The sequence below is a fragment of the Cololabis saira genome, chromosome 17 (genome assembly GCF_033807715.1).
Source record: "Cololabis saira isolate AMF1-May2022 chromosome 17, fColSai1.1, whole genome shotgun sequence".
In the NCBI taxonomy this organism is placed as follows: domain Eukaryota; kingdom Metazoa; phylum Chordata; class Actinopteri; order Beloniformes; family Belonidae; genus Cololabis; species Cololabis saira.
The window spans coordinates 28,901,642-28,922,071 of NC_084603.1; the positions used below are offsets into that span (position 1 = coordinate 28,901,642).

Here is a 20,430-nt window from a genome sequence, read left to right on the forward strand (position 1 = left end):
TACTAATCTGTCATAACAATTTCACCTGGACTAGCTCGTGGGCATTCTGCCAAAACTGCGAGGGCGTGTAACAGGAAGTACACATGAGTATAACTCCCACAGAACAGTTAAGTTTCATTCTTTCATTTTATCATCATGACTGGCAGAGGAAGACCACGCAAGGAGAAGAGTCCTGACTCTAAGCTCAGCAAGAGCAGAACTAGACCTCAACAAACTAAAACATCTCCACCGAGACGGGCAGCTCGTACAGAGAAGGAAACTAAAACCACAAACGGACCAAAGAAACAGGATCCACAAAAGCCAGACCACACTGAAGAGAAGCCATCCGCCCAAAAGACGAGAAAGGGAAAAACCACAAACCACTTCATGGAAGAGACCAATGTGCAGTGTAGGACACCTAGAGACAGCCCGGCGCCGAAAACCAGTTCGACTCAAAGATCTGCACTGGAGACTAAGGCGACACGATCCAGCACACCCAAGGAGAAGAGTTCTCAGAAGACAAAAGAAAAGGAATCCACTTGCCAGGCCACATTTCAGAAAGAGCCTGCAAAGAAGCTGGTGACTCAGCCACGAACACCTCAGGGCCCTGCAGAAACATACGGCGTTAGAGCCAAAGCAAACGGTTGTCTTTCAGATGAGATTACAGCAAAGCAGACAAAAACACTAAAAGACATTAGAAGGGTTTCCGTCCACGAAAAGGCCACAAATGCGTTGACCAAGATGAAGCAAGTTTCATTCGAGGAAAAAGTAGATACGACCCTCCACATGACCCTGAAGAACTTGAAGATTAAGAAGAAGGACATATCCTGTGCATCTGAAGTCGTGAATGAAATCCAACGTCATGTAATAAAACACTTGAAACAAAATACGATTTGTTTTAAAGATGTAGAAGAACCACTACGCACAGGAAGTTATTATGAAAATCTGAAGGTAAGTGTCTCTCGTCTACGAGTTTGTCAGCATGTTAAGTGGTGAACATGTCGTCCATGGTGCATGGAGACAATCCAACACTCCCCCACCGACAAGCATGTCACGCTGTGATGATGTGTTTCAGATTTCTAATCCTGATGAATTCGACGTCATGCTGCCCATCCCGGTTGACCGAGTCAACATTGAACCATTTGGAAGCGACGGAGCTTTTTACAGTGTGGGCTTAAAACGTGGCAAGAGCTCTTTGCAGAAATTTGAGGAGGAATTTGAGGACAACAGCATTTTATCTGCCACTAAAATGCTCGAAGAGTTCAGGAAGGAAGTGAAGGAATGTCTCAAGGAATGTAAAGGTAAGAACTTAGCTGTGTCCGTACAATGACCATATTTATTAAACTTGGAATTTTACTAAAAATTTGAACAGGAAAGCCCCATTAAAGTTGACAATGTTTGTATTGCAGTTAAAATATACACTCATCGGCCACTTTAGTAGGTACACCTGTCCAACTGTTCGATAACGCAAATTTCTTATCAGCATCACATGGCAGCAACTCGGTGCATTTAGGCATGTAGACGTGGTCAAGATGATCTGCTGCAGTTCAGAGTATCAGAATGGGAAAGAAAGGTGATTTAAGTGACTTTGGTACAACAACCATGCCACGTTCAGACGGGCTGGTCTGGAGTATTTCAGGAACTCCTGATTTACTGGGATTTTCACCCACAACCATCTCTAGGGTTTACAGAGAGTGGCCGAAAAGAGAAAATATCTCGTGAGCATCAGTTCTGTGGGCGCAAAGGCCTTGTTGATGCCAGAGGTCAGAGGAGAATGGCCAGACTGGATGGAGCTGATAGAAAGGCAACATTAACTCAAATAATTATTAATTACAACCGAGGTATGCAGAAGAGCATCTCTGAACCACAACAGGTCGAACCTTGAGGTGGACGGGCTACAGCAGCAGAAAACCACACCGGGTGCTACTCCTGTCAGTTAAGAACAGGAAACTGAGGCTAAATTCACACAGACTCACCAAAACTGGACAACAGAAGATTAGAAAAATGTCTGGTCTGATGAGTCGATTTCTGCTGTGACATTCAGATGGTCGGGTCAGAATTTGGCGTCAACAACATGAAAGCATGGATCCATCCTGCCTCGTATCAGCGGTTCAGGCTGGTGGGGGTGGTGTGATGGTGTGGGGGATATTTTCCTGACACACTTTGGGTCCATTAGTAGCAACTGAGCATCGTGTCAACGGCACAGCCTACCTGAGTGTTGTTGCTGACCACGTCCATCCCTTTATGAGCACAATGTGCCAATCTTCTGATGGCTACTACTATCCAGCAGGATAACAACCCATGTCATAAAGAATCATCCGAGACTCATCTCAATCTAATAAAGCACCTTGGGGATGTGGTGGAACGGGAGATTCGCATCATGGATGTGCAGCCGACAAATCTGCAGTAACTGCGTGATGCTACCTTGTTGAGTCTCTGCCACGAAGGATTAAGGTAGTTCTGAAGGCAAAAAGGGGCCCCAACCCGGTACTAACAAGGTGTACCTAATAAAGTGGCCAGTGATCATACATTATTTACATTAATTTTTTCTTTCCTCTTTAGAATGGACAATGACAAAAAAGAAAAGAGGCTGTCCAGCAGTAACCCTAACAACAACAGTTCAAGCAGTTCCCATTTCCCTGGATCTTGTCCTCTGTCTCGGGGTTAAATCGAGCTGGCCATCTTTCACTAAAGATGGGCTTAAAATTGAGCACTGGCTTGGAAGTAAAGTAAAACAGGAGTACAAGCGAAAGTCATATTATTTTGTCCCCAAATATGAGGGCAGGGGAACAGCAGAAAATGATGGGATCCCTGCCAAAGGTAAGTCTAGCATCACTCATCCAAATAAAGCTACATGTGCACTGACAAAAGAGTTTGCACAAACTTCTGAACATAAACCTAATAAGTGATTAAGAAAAAAAAAATATTATAAAGCGAAATTAGTCTGGCCAGGTACGGTTTCAACAAACATGAAATGTGAAGTTGTGTGTGTAAGTGTCGCCAGTTATTTACATTGTATAGCTGACTAGTTTGTGTCAGGCTCCAACCTGAAGTCTCCATGTTTAAAAATTATTTAATTGGAGCAACAAGCATCATCGTGCTCTCTCCTCTATGAAACAGATGTTTGGCGTATTTCATTCTCTCACATTGAGAAAGCCATTATAAAAAACCATGGATCGGAGAAGACCTGCTGTGAAAAAGCCGGTACAAGCTGCTGCAGGTCAGATTTGAACAAAACTCTGCAAGTAGAATATAGCATTCATAATACAGGACTGTCTCAGAAAATTTGAATATTGTGATTTTCTGTAATGCAATTACAAAAACAAAAAACGCCATACATTCTGGATTCATTACAAATCAACTGAAATATTGCAAGCCTTTTATTTTAATATTGCTGATCATGGCTTACAGCTTAAGAAAACTCAAATATCCTTTCTCAAAAAATTAGAATATTCTGGGAATGATAATCTTAAACTGTAAGCCATGATCAGCAATATTAAAATAAAAAAAGGCTTGCAATATTTCAGTTGAATTTTAATGAATCCAGAATGTATGACATTTTTGTTTTTGTTTTAAATTGCATTACAGAAAATAAAGAACAGTGATGGGTTTAAGTCAACAAGGTCAAGCTGTGTATGTATATATGTATGCTTTGTTGTCACTTAATTTTACTCACCACTCCCAAGTCTCCTGTCCCCTCATTTGAGATCTAAATCAATCTTCCAAGTTCATTTGCCTGAAACTCCTCTATAATAACCCGTTTCACGCAGGAAGGACTGTTTGAAGCTGGTTAAGCATCTTTTGCACCTGCTGAAGGAAAAGAACCCTTCATTCGACAAGTTCTGCTCCTACCACGCCAAGACCACGCTCCTCACCTCCTGCTGCTCCAGAACCAGCGACACAGATTGGAAGGCCTCAGACTTGAGTCCCTGCTTTCAGCTGCTCCTGGACGACTTCTGCAAACACCTGAGAAACGGCCAACTGTGCAACTTCTTCATCCCCAGTCAGAACCTGCTCTCCGGCCCTGGTGCCAAGATGTGTGGAAATCTGGCCGACTGCATCAAGGAGCAGTGTGAAAAAGGCTTTCCTATATTTCAGCAAGAACTTAAAATGTATTAAGTGCCTTGTTTGAAGTTATTCTAGTCCAGCATATTCTGAAATGTCATTCATGTGGGAAAATGTGGAGCTAAACCAATGATTATCTTGAGAATAATCAAAATTATATTAATAAGTGTTTTTTGTGGTTTAAATAAAACGGCAGGAGGATATCGACTTCTTTTTAATAAATCTTGAAGGGGCACCTTACCTGGTGCTGAGGCGATAAACAGCCACGCAAACTAGGAGGGAAGATGCAGCACACAACTAATCAAATCTGCCAAGTAAAATTAGAAATACGTATCAATTCAGATAATAGTTCCTGCTTGAATCAGCTCACGCATTCCTGAAGGCTAAATCATTAACACTGGTAAAACTGGTCGTCTCAGTGTCAACTGGAACCCACATGTTTTCAATATGTTAGTGTGGTAAAACAAAACAAAAATTAAAAAAATACAAGGTACAGCACAATGCCTGGCAAGAATGTGAAAATTTTATTTGTTATAAGACAGTTTAACAAAAAATAAATTATTTGACAAATAGTACCATAACAGCAATCCTTTACAGAAGTACAGACAGACTTTTGCATGCATCCGTTTTAACACTACACACCAGCAGACATCAGCTGCTTTTTAGGGGGCTGTTTAACACACCAAGCACAAGAACCTTCGTTTGTGTTCTTTGTCATTTCCTCATATTTCTACTGTTAAAACCTGTAAACTCAGCAGATGAACTAACCATTGCGCTGCAGGCAGATTTGACTCGGATGCAAGACTTTTTTTTTTTTAACACAATGGATCATGTTTAAACCTTCCTCAAATTACCAGGGAAAAAACAAATAAAAATATATGGACACTGGGTTTCATGTCTCTTTAAAATTAAATATATATACGCAAACTTCTTTCTGCCCTAATCAAGATATAATATATATATTGCGTGTAACATTAACAAGGTCAATGAGTTTCACCAAGAAAATATATAAAAGCCTAAACCAGATAACAAGGTGTAACTGATAACCAAACGATAATTGATTATCAAAAAAAGAAAATGTTCAAAACTAAAATTGAAATGAATGCAAACAGGCAGTTTAACATCTCTCCACCCTGTTAGAAAAAAAAAAAAAGATTTAAAAAGTTACAATAATTCATTCATAATAATACATCGGCATATCAGACAAAGTAATTCTGTTATGGTCCATTAAGACTTGTATTACTTTTGTAAACCCAATTAGGACACATAAGTGTGTACTTACATAGAAAGTCCAAAAGTGGAAATTTACAATTTCCTTTGTGGCTTCAATACATGCCACCTCTTCCTCTATGGCCATCTCTTTTTCCCCATCCTCCTCTTCCACCTCGTCCCCCTTCAGATCCCCTTGGATTGGACATCTCCCTCTCCCTTTTGTGTTTTTCATATCGTTCTGCCATCAACACCAACTCCTCAGGCACGTCCTGCAAGATGCTTGACTTAAATGTGGTTTGCTATACAAATAAAATTTAAATTCTGAACAATTTAAATAACCTAAATACATTTGGCTTGATAATCTATTAAAAACAACTTTCACATTGTAATATATGATGTAATCAAATATTAGGAACATTTCTTTTGTCTTTAAGCAAACCATTTTGTTATTGTATTGCTGTGCTATTTGTTTAAAAGTGTAATAAAATCTTATTCACCAGCCTGCTGTGCAATAAGAATACACACTCATTTTCCAATATTTTCATATTTAACCTCTGTCATAAATGAAATTATATTTCAACACATGACGTGCTTGCCAACCTGCCCTGCTCGCTCCAAGATGTGAATCAGCTCTGGAGCCATCCTCCAGTTATCTCTTGTTACCAAGGTAACAGAAGCGCCTGATCTCCTGGAATGATTATGTATCAGCATCAAATTACAAAACATACAGCCTTCAACTTTACATGTACAATTATATGAAAAGTCATACACCTTCTGTTCTAGGTGTGATTACATAAGATATAAAGAGGAAAAAACTCCAGATAAATGTAACCTCAGTTAGCCAACAGATGATGTATTACACTGTAATTATTTATCAAACTAAGCCAAAGTGAACAAAGCGGTATGTTCAATTAAGTACACTTTATTGATTATGTGAATTAAAAAAAATACTTCTACACTAAGGCTCTGCATCTTGGCCAAGCTTTGTATCAGTAACTCATTTCAAAAGGTGTATTTGGTTATTTGTTGTTTAAAGTTATTCTATGCAGTCTTCCTAGAGCTAGCAAGATTTGAAAGTGGCGCTTCCTCTAAGCCCCGCCCCCCCCACCCCCACCCACGAGCGCTCCGTCCAAAGCCACGCCCCCGAAAACACGAACGCGCATAGGATTATTAAACATTTTGGACAGCACATTTACAGCAAAACTACCCCATGTCTCATTCACCTGTAAGCGAGGCCGGTTTTAGGGGGGGCTGTGCCCACCCAAACGTGCCCACCGGCGTCTCCATCCCGGGGAGCGTCGATGAACGGCACGGCAGCGCGCTGCGGTGCTGCAGGCTCTAAAGCCGCAGCTACGCCATAGGGTACGGCGTCTACGCCGTACCCTACGGCGTAGCTGCGGCAACAAGCCGCAACAAACCGCAGCGCGCTGCAGTGCCGTTCACCGGCGCTCTCCGCTTTCGCCGTGAGACGCTTATATCCCCACGGACCCCATACAGCTTCCGAGCCGGAGCGGCTGCGGCTTTTCACGGCTGCGGCTGTTCACGTGTCCCCGCGGGCTGCTGCAGGAGCTGCTGGGCAGAGAGGAGCAGCAGCAGCAGCAGCAGCAGCAGCCTAACGGCTCCCGCTCCCCGGTCACACACAGCGGAGACCGAGCTGCTCTGGAAATAACTAGATAATATCTATAATATACTGGGGTCCGTGGCAGAAGGGAGGGAGGGAGGGGGTTACACTGGGACACTGAGCCCAGGAAGACCCGTGCGATGTGGACACGGGGCGGCTGGAAGCGAGTGCGCGCATGGGACAGGGCGGGGGGACGTGGTTTAAAATGAAGACATCTGATTGGTTCTTTCCCTTCCTGGACCTGGACCAATCCGTATCATTCGGACCGAATGGGGCGGGCTTAGAGGTGCCATTTTCAAAATGCTGGCTAGCTCAGGGAGGATCAAGGAGAATACCTTTAACAGCTATTTTTGCTATAACTGACATGTCAAACCACACACACACGCTTCTCTACTACAATAAGAAAACTTCCCAAAAGCAGTGATCGTCAACTTTGTTTGGTCTAACGGTCACAAATGAAAACCAACCAGCAGATCATACAGAGGTGCAAATGAAGCTCAGAGACTCATCACACACACACGCACACGCAGGAAATAGTTTCACTATCAAGCATTTTCAAGCACTTTAACCAAAGTTCAAGTACTTTTCAAATCTTGAATTCAATAAAATTAAATTTAAGGATTTCAAAACACCAGTATGAACCCTGTATGTCCTTACGTGTAAAACCTTTGAACAAAACAAGAAAATCTTAACAGCCCTAAGCAGACACACACTTACCCAGCTCGGCCTGTGCGGCCCACACGGTGAACGTACTCCTCTATGTTCCGTGGGAAGTCAAAATTGAAAACATGCGTTATATCATGAACATCCAATCCACGAGATGCCAAATCTGTGGCGACCAAGATGCGAACTCGACCTGAAAACAGGTAGAGCGCCCCCATTATGGCATTTGATCTTGGAATCTATAATTATGGTAACATGAAGGCAATATAAAAAGGGCACCATCCAAACACAAAACCTATTTCACAGCACATGCTCTTTTCTTATTACATACTTTCTTTAAAGTCTTTTAGAGCCTCTTCACGATCACACTGTTCACGGTCACCATGGAGACTCTGCACAGCCAGGCCTTGCAGGCACATGTCACTTGACAGGTCATCAGCCCTGATTTTGTATTCCAAAAGGAAGACAAGAATCACAGAGGAAACAATGTCGGAGTGTCTTATGACGACTAGTATTTACCAGTAACTTGACGTCACAGCTAAAAACATGTCCTCTCCTGTTTAAACGCAGTGATTAACTTTCTACTCACATAAGCTTCTTCCCAACGAAGATGATGACTTTATCATGCTTTTGCATGTTTCTGATGAATTCATAGACAAAGGACTTTTTATCCTCCTCTTGAAGTATCACCACCGTTTGCTGAACTGTGTTAACTGCCTGAGAGACAAAGACAGGAAAAGTAGATGGACTGCTTTGGTGCAGTATTTCTATAACCCAAATTGATCCAGTTATACTTATTCATGTATTCCAAATGAAAGCTCATTGCCCCTGATTTTTATTTAAATACAAGAGAATAAACAAGTAGCTGAACATTACCGAGTTGATTCATCCCCACTTACTGCCAAGTCCAGGGTTCCAACATAGACCATCATGGGATTTTTGAGGTAGGATTTTGACAATCGCCTCACACCAGGGGGCCAGGTAGCACTGAAACATGGGTAACAGATACAGGAACTTAATTTCTACTAATACACATTTAAAACTTTGAGAAAATCTGAAACAACTGAACAACACTTTTGGTGCACTGAAGAAAAATGACAGTGTAAAAGTTTTGAATCTTGACTTCCTCTATGGCTTTTCTACTGAAAACAAAAAATGCAAATCCATTTATTATAGATTACATGCAGGGTTTTTTTTTTTTTTTTTTTTTTTTTTTTTTTTATAAGAGAGTACATTCATGATATCCTCAGTTTGTCAAAACTAACCATGCTGCGTCTCTCAGACTAATATCTCTCAGAATATTCAGGCAGAGGTCACGATCCTCATGAATTCAGACGTGTGATTCTTAGAGAGACTGAATAACTGACAGGCGGCATTGGTAAAACATTTCATATTGCTGTAATTAGTATGCTTTAGCATACCAATTATATTCACTACACAAAGTTATTCAAGTTTCCAGTGACTCAAATTATTAACGAAGAGTAATACTGGACGGTTTTCGTGCTCAAAGATGACAATTTATGTACTTCCTGGGGGTTGGGTGTGTGCCAGTGGTCTCATTGCTTTCATGTACATTTTTTAAATTGTATAATTTAAATGTTGGTATTAAAGAAACACTGTTAAAATGAATCAAATCAAGATACAACTGCTACTACCTGGTCATGACAGTCTGTTTGTCCGGACGGATATCCAGAAGAATCTTCATAATTTGGGGTTCAAAACCCATATCGAGCATACGGTCAGCCTCGTCCAGCACCTTCGCCAACAAAGTAAAATAAATTGTGCTTTCCAGCAAAAAAGACACCATATACAAAAGCCTTTTTCTAAACCTTTCAGTGCAACAATTTCATAACTTTTAGATTAGTAATAAAGATGATGTTGGAGTGAAATTTCTTTAAAATAAAAAAAAAAAAGGTGAAAAAGAAACCACTGCTTTATTTACACACAGAATTGACATAAAATAATTCAAAGTGCTGACCAAGTATGTGATGGAACGAAGGTTGATAAGCTCATTCATCTGTAGATCATTTAGTCTCCCTGGTGTAGCAATCACGATGTCAACACCGGTCTTTACCAGGTTTATTTGTTTTCGTCTATCGCCACCCCCATAGATGCAGATACTGAGAGAGGATGCAGGATAGTCATGATCTTGTGACATTGGATGTAATTTGAGCTTATTCTTAGTCATTTACTACCTTTTGAATCCCTTATAACAGTATTTGTTGCATTCCGTTTCGATCTGCAGAGCCAGCTCTCTGGTAGGTGTCAGGACCAACATGCCTGGTCCACCCTGCTCAGCTCTAGGTCTGTTAATGAGAAAAGGACAAAACGAAAAAGAGCTTTGGAGACAGTTATTTAAGATGGCTACTTTTAAAAAGCACTAAGAAAATAATACCACACACACACACAAAACATGTCCTCTACTCACATAGGCTGTCCATCCATATGGATGAACCCTGGAAGAAGATAGGCCAGTGTCTTCCCAGTTCCTGTCTGAGCAATCGCTATCAAGTCTTCTCCACTGAGTAACACTGGCCAAGCCTGAGACTGGAAGGAATGATCAAAAACACTTGTACATTTATATCCACTGTATGCAATAGCACAACTGGGACAAGATCAATTTACCACTTCATTAGCCAAGCTCATTTTATTTTTACTACTTCATTTCAGCCTGGTTCATTTGCCCAAAGATTCAATAAAAAAAGAAGAGCGTTTGTTTTCATAAGTATACCCAGAATAACCCAGCAAGAATAGTGCATTTTTAAAATGGGTTGTGAATGAATATATTAAAAATAAACATTCAGAAGTCTTTAAGTCTGGGCATAAGAACCATGACTTTGAGACTCAAAAACAACAACCATCCACAACTTCACAATTTTCTGTGGTCTTGATAAAATATTTCTGATATTCTTTTGTCAAAGGTGCTATAGAAAGATAACTACATATATCTTTTTCAACCTTGAATCTAAACCAATCAACCATGACATTATCCACACTGTCAGTAAACTGGGCAAACCAGCATCCAAGCACTTGTATGTTATTTTGGTATTTTCCACCTACCTAAATATTCAGCAAACCATTTACATATTCCAACATGGCATCATTTAAATACCTGTGGCCTGTAGCTGTCCCCAGTAGTCAGCAGTTAACCCCCCATTAGTAATTTTGTTAGCAAAGAACACAACAAAGAAAATTAGCTGTTCAATTTAGTCTCAACTCCACAGTTACCAAACTGATGGGACCTGACAGTATCTGTGGAAAGCAATCCAGAGACCGCACTCCACAGGGCCAAAAGGATCCATTCTTGTGTATAAATCTTTTCATGGCAAGTGGTTTGATGGAAAGACCATTAAACTGTACTTGATCCCTCTCATCCGCAGATCGAACAAGTAATACTCTGAGCTTGGGCTGGTCAATCTGACCTCAAAACACCAGATATTTTAATTCTAAAATGGATTCTAAAAAAAAAAAACAAAAAAAAACAAACCCAAATGAATAATTCTTCATGGGATTCTGTGAGAAAATTATCCACTGTTGCCATCAAGTGCAGTACACAGTGACTGCCACATGCTTCCACTCATTTAAAATGCTGGAATAAGTAAGTTATGCTGTCATCTTTAGCTGCATGTACTACAGAAAAACTGAGACAACTGAAGAGACTGCCTCCTCGGGGGGAGAACACTTTGAGGGAACAAATTACTTTTAACACCATATGCTGCAAAATTCATCCGTGGCTGGGTCAAGAGAACTCCCTTGCAAAATAAGGTGGAAAACTATTTATAGTCATCTTAATCAATTAAATTGATTATTGAACAACACATTTCAGTCTGGATTTCGGCCACACCACAGCACTGAAACTGTACTCAGTCTTAAATGATATTCATCTGAATAAGGATGCCTGACTAAGATGTCAAGAGGAGGGACAAACCAAATAACTCCAAGTGTTTTCTTGCATATTTCTAATCTGCCCCCCCAAAAAAATAGAAAAAAAAAATGATGCTTTAAGTTATCCACAAGTTGAAACCTTTACCTAACGGATAGAAGCAAATTTCCTTTAACAACAGATTTGGAGGCTACTGAAGCAAGTTACTGGATACCTACAGTATGCAGGGGTTACTGGAAACAGGATGTGATTAAACTGAGGATTTGGAGGAGTTAGATGTTTGTTCTAACTGTCACTGAATTATGTGGAAATGGCTGTGCAGCCATCCGAAAACACATGCTGGGAATGTTAGTTTTAAAATCTCTTACAGTGAAATGAAAGTAAAACGTAAGGGGATCATATTGCAGTTTCATTTCCTCAGGCAGTATACTAGTTTAAGTTTTGCAATTTCCCATCTAAATGAGTGTACTCAGAAAAACTATTGACAGCAAGAGCAAAGCCATTATCCAAAAACCCTACCTGAAACATGTTTGAACACAGGGACATCTGTGCTCCAACATGCAATTACAGCTCTGCATGTTTTTTATACATCAACAGTGTAGGATGAAAATGAACAACTCTTCATTACCACCCCTCTTGTGATGAAACCATCAGAAAAAAAGGTGAATTACACTTACAGCAACTTCAGATAATCAAAAATACGTAGTGAAATTTAGAATACATACTATAAAATGGAAAGTCAAGCAATCGTTCCATAATATTTTACCACTACTGATTCAATACAAATAACCCTCCCGAAAAAAAGAAAGAAAAGTTGAAATGTTACTAAATGTAGAGGTACTGTGTCCAAAGAATATATAGTATACATGTTTAATCCAGTTCCCACCTTATTTCATGCATTTTAATTTCTGATTTTCTGTAGAGATTGTAATTATAGACAACACAAGAGAGAAAGAAAGTTTCGCATCAAAGATGCAACTGTGAAGGGTATTTCATGATATCTGTAGATCACGGGAAATGCCCAAAGCAACAATCAATATAAAAGGTCACTAGATCTACATCTATCTTTGCAGGATCTAACCAAAGGCAGCAGACTTTTGGTCTACATATGATACAATTGATTTTGTCTTCTCAGTACAAAGGAACAGGCAACTACTTTACTACTGTAGGTTTGCCCATATGCACATTTAATCGAAAGGTATTTCACAGGTTCAAACGTTAGCTTCATACGACTATTCAAACTAAGATTTCTAAGCCCCATTAATTGCTTAGTAGTAAAGCTTGTAGGAGAAAAAAACAAAAACAAAGCAAAACTCCTCATGTTTATACCTGGATGGGGGTTGGTTTGACGAAGCCAACACGGTCTATATTTTCCATGATCTCTGGATAAGCCTTGAAGGCCTCCAGAAATGTACGACAGGGATTAGGAATTTGCCGCTTCTCCTCGCCCTCCAGAAGGTCATCCACAAAGATATTGTTATTCTCTTTCCTGTGTAAAAACATTTAAAAAAAAAGGTTTTGAAACACCAGATGGTTGAACTTTGTGAAAGGGTACATTGCACTGAAAATGTGGTTTAGAATTGGCAAAAGACAGACATCCTGTTAGACAGCATGTACAAAACCATGTTTATTTTAAACAAAGAATTATAAATAGTGAATAAAGACTTCAGACTGCGAAAACAGTCATGGGGTAGCCCATGTCTTCTTTTAAGTGGCAGACAGTTTGCACGCACAGGAATCTATGTACAGGTCCATCTGTTATTTCCATCACGCCAGCTTATGAAATTGTCATTGTGCTTAATGTTTTACACTACTGCAGAAATGGTTAATATTACAAGGGCGATATCCAGTTGACTAGTATTGGTCAAATGTGACTAGTAACAAGGATTCAGTATAGTTCATTTATTGAAATGTTGGAGTTCACATTTGACTTTCCATTTCTTCCTCACTAATGCAGTTGCTTGATCTTTTAGGGAAGCCAATAGAAAATTAAATAAAGAGAGCCTGATATAAAGAGGGTATGTAAAATAAAAGTGTCTGAAATACGTAAACATTGCATTACAAAATAAGTCTCACTAAAAAAAAAATACCATTATGAAATAAAAGTGTATAAATTAATACCAATATGAATTTGCCATGAAATAAGCCATTTAAAAAACATTTTAATTGTTATTTTTGTAATTGTTAATCATCTATTGAATTTTTACTAATTTATTTATTTAAATTTGAATTAAACGGCATTCCATAGTACTATGTATATGGCACTACATACAAATGTTTAAGATGTTCTATGTTTATATGGAACTTGAATAGTTTAATGTTACGGTGCTCATCTGTAACCGGGTCACAGGGGCAGCAGAGCTCTTAGTAGAGATGTCCAGACTTCCCTCACCCCAGACCCCGAGACGTTCGCAGGCCAGAGAGACAGTCTCTCCAGCGCGCCCTGGGTCTTCCCCGGGGTCGATAAGTACACATGGGCCATTATGTGTTGATTGAAGAGCTTCCAGTAGAAACTCTGGAGTAAGAGGCTGCTCTCATGGGTCCAGTTGGGCCTGGAAAGGCTCTTAGTAATACAGCCCATGGCTAAGGGCCTAGTGTAATAGTTTGATATGATTCCTGAGGCTGCTTTTTTACTTTTTGCAAACAGTTTGTTAGTTTTTTAGTAAACCAACTTTCACAATCTACAACTACACAACTTGTGGCCAAAATAAAACAAATCTTCACCTGGTGCTGGATACCAAGCCACCTGCTTACACCACTATTAAATCATAATGTCACCCTAATTAGTGAGAGCACACACTTGGGAGGCCCCACTGGGGAGTTCTGTAAACACTGAATGTACAGCTGCAGAGGAGAGACTAGAATAAAAAAGGGGATCTCCAATGCAATATCATTGTGAAAATGGGCTCTGTCACTTTCTGGAAAGCCTACTCAGGAGCATAAACAAATTTCTTGTTATAATTGGTGGCAGGACTGTGCTTAAAACTTGAAAACTTCTGGTCTTAAAGATACCCTCAATAGAATCGACCACACAGAGGCAACCCTCTTCTGCACCAGCAACTCAATACTGAAGTGTAGTCATTTGAGAGAAAGAAAGAAAGAAAAAAAAAAAAGGCACTAAGAATTACCTCCACTCACTGACTTCCTCAGGTTTACACATGGCCACACACTTTTCCTCAATGTAGAACTTCTTCTTCAGGGGTGGGAGGTCTGAGGGGAGTTGGAAACAACAGACCTAGTTTCAACCTACGTTCCTGTTTTTAAAACACATTTTGTACAGAGGCATTTCTTGAAAAATGTATTGACAGGAAAGTTGAAAATTGTTACACAGTGTAACAACTACACAAAAGGCCCACCCATTACACTGACAGCAAAGAATACTGTTACACTTGAAGTAACTACACTGTAAATGTGTTTTTCATTTTTGTAATTAAGGAGGTTGTCGGTTGTTTCATTGCAACATCTAATTTATTGCAGTATACTTATTTGTTCAAAAAAGATTGGCGAGGTGTAAATTAAACTGCAATGAGTTTAAAAATGAAGTGTGGGTGCCTGGTAGGAGGGTGTGTATGCCTGGGGGGCACCAGAAAAGGTTTGGTAACCACTGGTTTAAATTAAGTTATATACTTCCACAGTAGCTTCTGAACTAATGTGACTAACAATTGTGAACTGAAAATGCATGTGAAGAGCATTCACCTTTCCATTTCATCTCCTCATACTTTCCCTTATTTTGCCGGATTTCGTCCCAGTTGATGGATGGACGAACTGGAACATCTCTTGCAGCTTGTAGTTGTGCGGAAGACCAGGCAGAGCCACTATTTGCTTTCCTATCAGCTCTCCCCGCGTAGACCTCTCTTTCATTGGGTTGTCCGTAAAAATTCTCTTTACCAGCACCTGAATCAGAGTCAAAATTCTGTTTCAGTTGCAAAAGCAGTACAGTAAACTAGTCAAGCATCAGCAAGGACCAAAGTTGATTATTTGTACACAAGGTGTCTTTTGTTTTTTTTTAATTGCTTGTTCTTTGTAATTCTTTTCCATTGTGTGGTGGTGGTGGTTGTTGTCATCATTGGTGTTCAATTTCATTGATCAGAAATATAGACTGACCAGTCCCTTTTGAAGTGATAGAAACTTGCTCGCCAGTCAGAGGAGTGAAGGGTAAATTTGGTCCCACTCGTCTAGTTTAATTTGTTAGGCCTCAGATACAGACTTAGGTATGGGCAGCCTGGACATCACCTTGATTGGACAACATGAACGTCCATAAATAAGATGCTGTCACACCCAGAAGAGAAGAATGGTGAGCAGGGGGTGATTTATAAAAATCTACCGTAAAATGCAAAACCAACAAATTCAATTAAAGATAGATCTGTTCTAATCTGTTTTAAGACAATTTTCAAAAACAAAAAAACAGATCCAATCTCTGCATCTCAGCTTAGTGCCAGGGGAGAGCTTGACCCATCACCAAAATCATGTACTGGGTTTGTCCTGCATAGAGAAGTTTGAAATGGTCACCTCGTCCAATTTCATCCTGCCTCGTTCATCTGAGAGAAAAACAGTGTTTTCTTTATGCAAGGAACAAGTATAAACTAAGTGTATTTTACGTTTGAAATGCACTTGTGGCTTTCCACCACAGCAAAAAGGTAAGGGCAACATACCGTAATCCACGTATCAGGCAAAGCAACCAAGAGAAGAATTATGTGGAAGTGTAGCCTATAAATACATCTGATGGAGTAGCTGGTAGGTCCCAACTTTGAGACCTCTTGAAGCGGATTAAATGTGTCCAATTTCATTATTACAAAACACACAAAAAAACGCTTCCCTGAATTAAAGTTGCATCCTGTCTTTTTTTTTCCTCTCTTTTTTCCCCCTCTTAAACAGCCATGTCTAAAATGACAGACTTTTTAAAAAGCAATTTAGCAAAGCAGGTTTGAGATGGTAAAAAAGTGCAGGGAGTAGAACAATCCAATATGGGGGAATGTTAAATTGTATTAATATAAATAACGATTCAGTTATCAGGAATTTAAGTACATAATGGTTACAGAGATTCCAGAGAATAAAAAAATAAAATATCGTCATTATTTATTGATGCCATTAATATGCATATTTTACTGCTTCACTTTTGCTGTAGAAAAAGATTTACAAAACTCAAAGATTACATACCGCTGCTATATTGAGAGCCGCCACCTGCCACTAAGTCCTCAATCATTTCCTTGGCCGTTTGCCGAGCTGTAACGGACCCAGAGATGATCACCTCTCCTTCATAGTCCCCCTTATTTATCTAAGAAAATAAATACAAGCAGTGAGGGCAAGAATATATAATTTTTTTAGGTGAGACGAGGCTGAAGGGCCAGTCTGCTGCATTTTCGAGCAGTTATACAAAGATTGGTCAAATGTAGATTAAGTCTTAGAAGGTAAAAAATATACATACAACACATTTTGCAAATCTTTTACTGTATTTCTTAAGATGAAAAAGAGGGAAATGTCTCTGCTTTTTTGAAAGTCAGACCCTATTAGACCAGGTCCAGCTAAAAAAAAAAACTATGAATTACTCAAACTTGCTTTAAATTAACTTTTAGCTTTTGGATGCGACCTGATCAATCGAACGAACGAAAAGATATGTCCCTGTTTTGCATTTTCACAGATTGAACATAGTTTTTTCACAAATTGCAAACACTGTTTTACTCTATTCCTTACCAGGTTAGTGAGTTTAATCCGAGTGTGAGAAGTTTGGTTCAACTCCAAACACCAAATATCCAAAATGCTGCCTAACATTTGCAAACACCAGCAATACATTTCAATACTCCAGCACTAATTTGAACCACTGAGTCAACTTGCCTTGATTTTCGCACCGCTGCTCTCCTCAAGTTCACGGATTTTGGCTCCCCCACGACCTTCAAACAGAAAAATTTAAAATCTGACCATGATAACGCCAAATTGCTGCATAGAAAGTGGAAATGTAAAAAGTCATTTCGCTGCGGTTCTCCTACATATTTTTCCAGAGCAACATGAAACAGGCTGAGGACATTTAACTGAATACTTTTCACACCTGTCAAGTCTCCCATTTTATTTTGGCCGGGAAACTACCGTATTTTACCTCTCTTTCCCCCCGCCCTCCCCTATTAGTATTTTCCCGTTTTATATTATAATAATTTTGAAACGGCTGACTGAATTGCCACTAACATCGCGAGAACTACCACCTGCTGTAGCCTGGGTCTCAGTTCTCGCGAGGTTAGTGGCGACTACGGGAACAAACTCCGAACAACAAATCATAGATGGACGTAACCATAGACGCCCCATCGAGTGTCCCTGCCCGCTGCTGCGATACGTCAACAACGCCGCCGTATTGGATGTGGCAAGACTGCGCGGTAAAGTAAAACAAGTAAATTGACTTATTTTCATAAAGCGCCTTTCTACAAAGAAATGTACGTTTTACGTCTCATTTATTCATTCACACATGCACTAATATACTTGGGAAACAGTTAGGCACCAAATATAATATATTTAATTTCTGAGATGGCAAAAATAAGAACTTTATTGAGCCCACATAGGAGTAATTCATGTTATATCAGCTACAGAGAACAAGGTAGTGCCGAAAAACAATATATACCCCCCCTCACAAAAAAAAAATAGTGAAACATATTTTCTCATCAATAAAACAAATTTTAAATTTTGTTTCTTGAAAAATTTTAAATATTTATATGTAAATTATGCTTTGTTGATGAGAAAATATGTTTCTTTATTTTTGTGAGTGGATATATATTGTTTTTTCGGCACTACCTTGTTCTCTATAGCTGATATAACATGAATTGGGCCTACTCCTATGTGGGATCAATAAAGTTCTTATTTTTGCCATCTGAGAAAACTAAATATATTATATTTTTCTAACTGTTTCCCAAGTATATTAGTGCGTGTGTGAATGAATAAATGAGACGTAAAACCTAAATTTCTTTGTAGAAAGGCGCTTTATGAAAATAAATCCATTTACTTGTATTAGTTTACAGCGCAGTCTTGCCACATCCAATATGGCGGCGACGTTGACGTATCGCAGCAGCTCCATGGGGCGTCTACGTTTATATGTCTATGGATGTAACGAGAGAAAACATTTCTGCCAAAAAAGCCAAAACTTCGTGTAAATATCTCTAAAAATGGAAAACCGAATTTACTTTCCTAAAGAGGAGCAGGATGGGGCTCGGTTGCCCGTTCTGAAAGGTGTGTAACTAAGATTTTAGTGTCTCACGGGGGAAGGACCGATGTCAGTCAGTGGATACCAGAGAGCCACATGTTTGAAAATGACAAATTAAAAGAAAATATAAATGTTTCATTTGAAGACAGTGTATATAAACTGAAAATATTTAAAAGAAATAAATGTGCTTTAATTCCCCTTTGTGTTTTCATTTAGGCTCTATTATAGGAATTACATACATGGGAGTGTTCACTGCCTTTCAGTGTCGGCCTATCAGGCTGTGAGCTATGAACTCATAATTGTAGTTTGCAAGTGGGTGACAGGTAGTTATTTTAGATTTATATTAAACCTGTCTTTAAACGGAGCTCAGTTGGGCTGGCCCTTATTTTTAAATCCCAAACTTGACATGTATTTTAGATAACCCCTACCTATAATCCTCCCGATAAAGGCCTGTTCTATGGTGATGGAGAGGTCCTGGTCGTGCTGCTGCGGGGCAGCGCGGCTCCTGGCCGGGTCTCCGTGACCGCCGTCTCCTCGCCGGCTCCTGAACTCCAGCCCGCGGCCGGAACTCCCGCCTCGCCCGGGGGCTCCAGCCGAGCCTCCAGCCGAGCCTCCTCGTCTCCCATCCGAATACACATTTTGTTTGTAGCTGTCGCGGCTCGGTGACTTTGTTCGTGTCGGAGCCGAGTTTGAAGCAGGTTTTTGCAGGGAAGCGCCGCGGTCGTCGTACTCAGATTCCTCCCAGTCGGACATCTTCCACGGCCGACCACGTGCTGGCCGGGCTTTAACTGTCAATCAAGAGCAGCCGCCTCACTTCCTGTCCGCGGCCACTCCTCCGACCACGAGAAAAAAAAAAGCTCTGTTTTTCTGAATTAACGATATAACATTTTAATTTAAAAAAAAATCTGCTCTGTTTTTCTGAATTACAGAGTAAATTATCTCAGAATTCCGAGAAAAGTTTTAATGAAAAAAATAATTCTGCTGTTTTTCTGAATTAACCAGATTCCTCACAATTTGCAAGATCATTCACTTGAGAGCTGGATTTCATGGAAGCAAATATGTTCCTGTCCAGTTTAATCCAGGTTTATTTTGCTTTTGGTTTGAAACATTGGGAGATACTCTTGTCTTTAAGTTATATATTATATTTTATCTCTGCTCTCCACGCTGTAGGCTACAGTCTATTGCCAAAAACCACTTACTTTATCACTCCTTGTAATTTATAGTAGGCTATGTTTTTTGTTTTGTTTTTGTCTTTGTTTTTTGTCTTTGCTTCTTGTCTAGATAACTCTGTTACTTGTCCAATATATCCATTCTTTTTCAATGTTTGAATCCAAATTACTAGTTTTGTTTTGTATAAAACCTCCTGAGTTGAGGTTCATAAAAGGGTAGGCATAATAAGCCTTCGCTTCAGCCTATACCTTTTCGGTGCCATTTAAAATATTGGACTATTTTTATGTTGTATTATGTTGTATCCAAATGGACCGAAATAAAACAAAAAAAAAACAAATATAGATGGTATTGTTATTGGTTTATCGACTTTGCGCCTCAGGCACCTCAGGACTTTGCGGTTGTTCAGACGACGAAAACATTTTTTTTCATTAAAACCTTTCTCGGAATTCTGAGATAATTATCTCGTTAATTCAGAATAAACAGAGCAAATTTTTTTTAATTAAAAATGTATCTCGTTAATTCAGAAAAACAGAGCAGATTTCTTTTTTTATTAAAATTTTTTCTCATTAATTCAGAAAAACAGAGCAGATTTTTTTTTCTCAAGTGAATGCAATACGCTTCCATAGTTTTTAAAGTGTGAGTTGTTCAAAACGTGTT

The 20,430-nt window shown here is 39.5% G+C and overlaps 2 protein-coding genes across 2 annotated transcripts; one reads left to right on the plus strand and one right to left on the minus strand.

Annotated features, from left to right (window-relative positions):
* Positions 1-126: 126 nt before the first annotated feature.
* On the plus strand, positions 127-4,394 carry cgasa (cyclic GMP-AMP synthase a). The gene is made up of 5 exons (XM_061745389.1): positions 127-930; positions 1,055-1,280; positions 2,542-2,799; positions 3,100-3,199; positions 3,750-4,394. The coding sequence occupies exons 1-5, from the start codon at positions 136-138 to the stop codon at positions 4,096-4,098; spliced, it is 1,728 nt and encodes a 575-aa protein (XP_061601373.1). The 5' UTR covers positions 127-135; the 3' UTR covers positions 4,099-4,394.
* A 975-nt stretch (positions 4,395-5,369) lies between these two features.
* Positions 5,370-19,356, minus strand: ddx43 (DEAD (Asp-Glu-Ala-Asp) box polypeptide 43). The gene is made up of 16 exons (XM_061745154.1): positions 19,032-19,356; positions 17,256-17,311; positions 16,581-16,698; positions 15,120-15,245; positions 14,552-14,633; positions 12,753-12,912; positions 9,969-10,087; positions 9,736-9,846; positions 9,519-9,660; positions 9,196-9,296; positions 8,440-8,527; positions 8,130-8,257; positions 7,872-7,981; positions 7,595-7,733; positions 5,857-5,944; positions 5,370-5,525 (listed from the first exon to the last, which is right to left on the minus strand). Exons 1-16 carry the CDS (start codon positions 19,354-19,356, stop codon positions 5,370-5,372), a joined length of 2,049 nt encoding a protein of 682 aa, XP_061601138.1.
* Between the last annotated feature and the right edge of the window lie 1,074 nt (positions 19,357-20,430).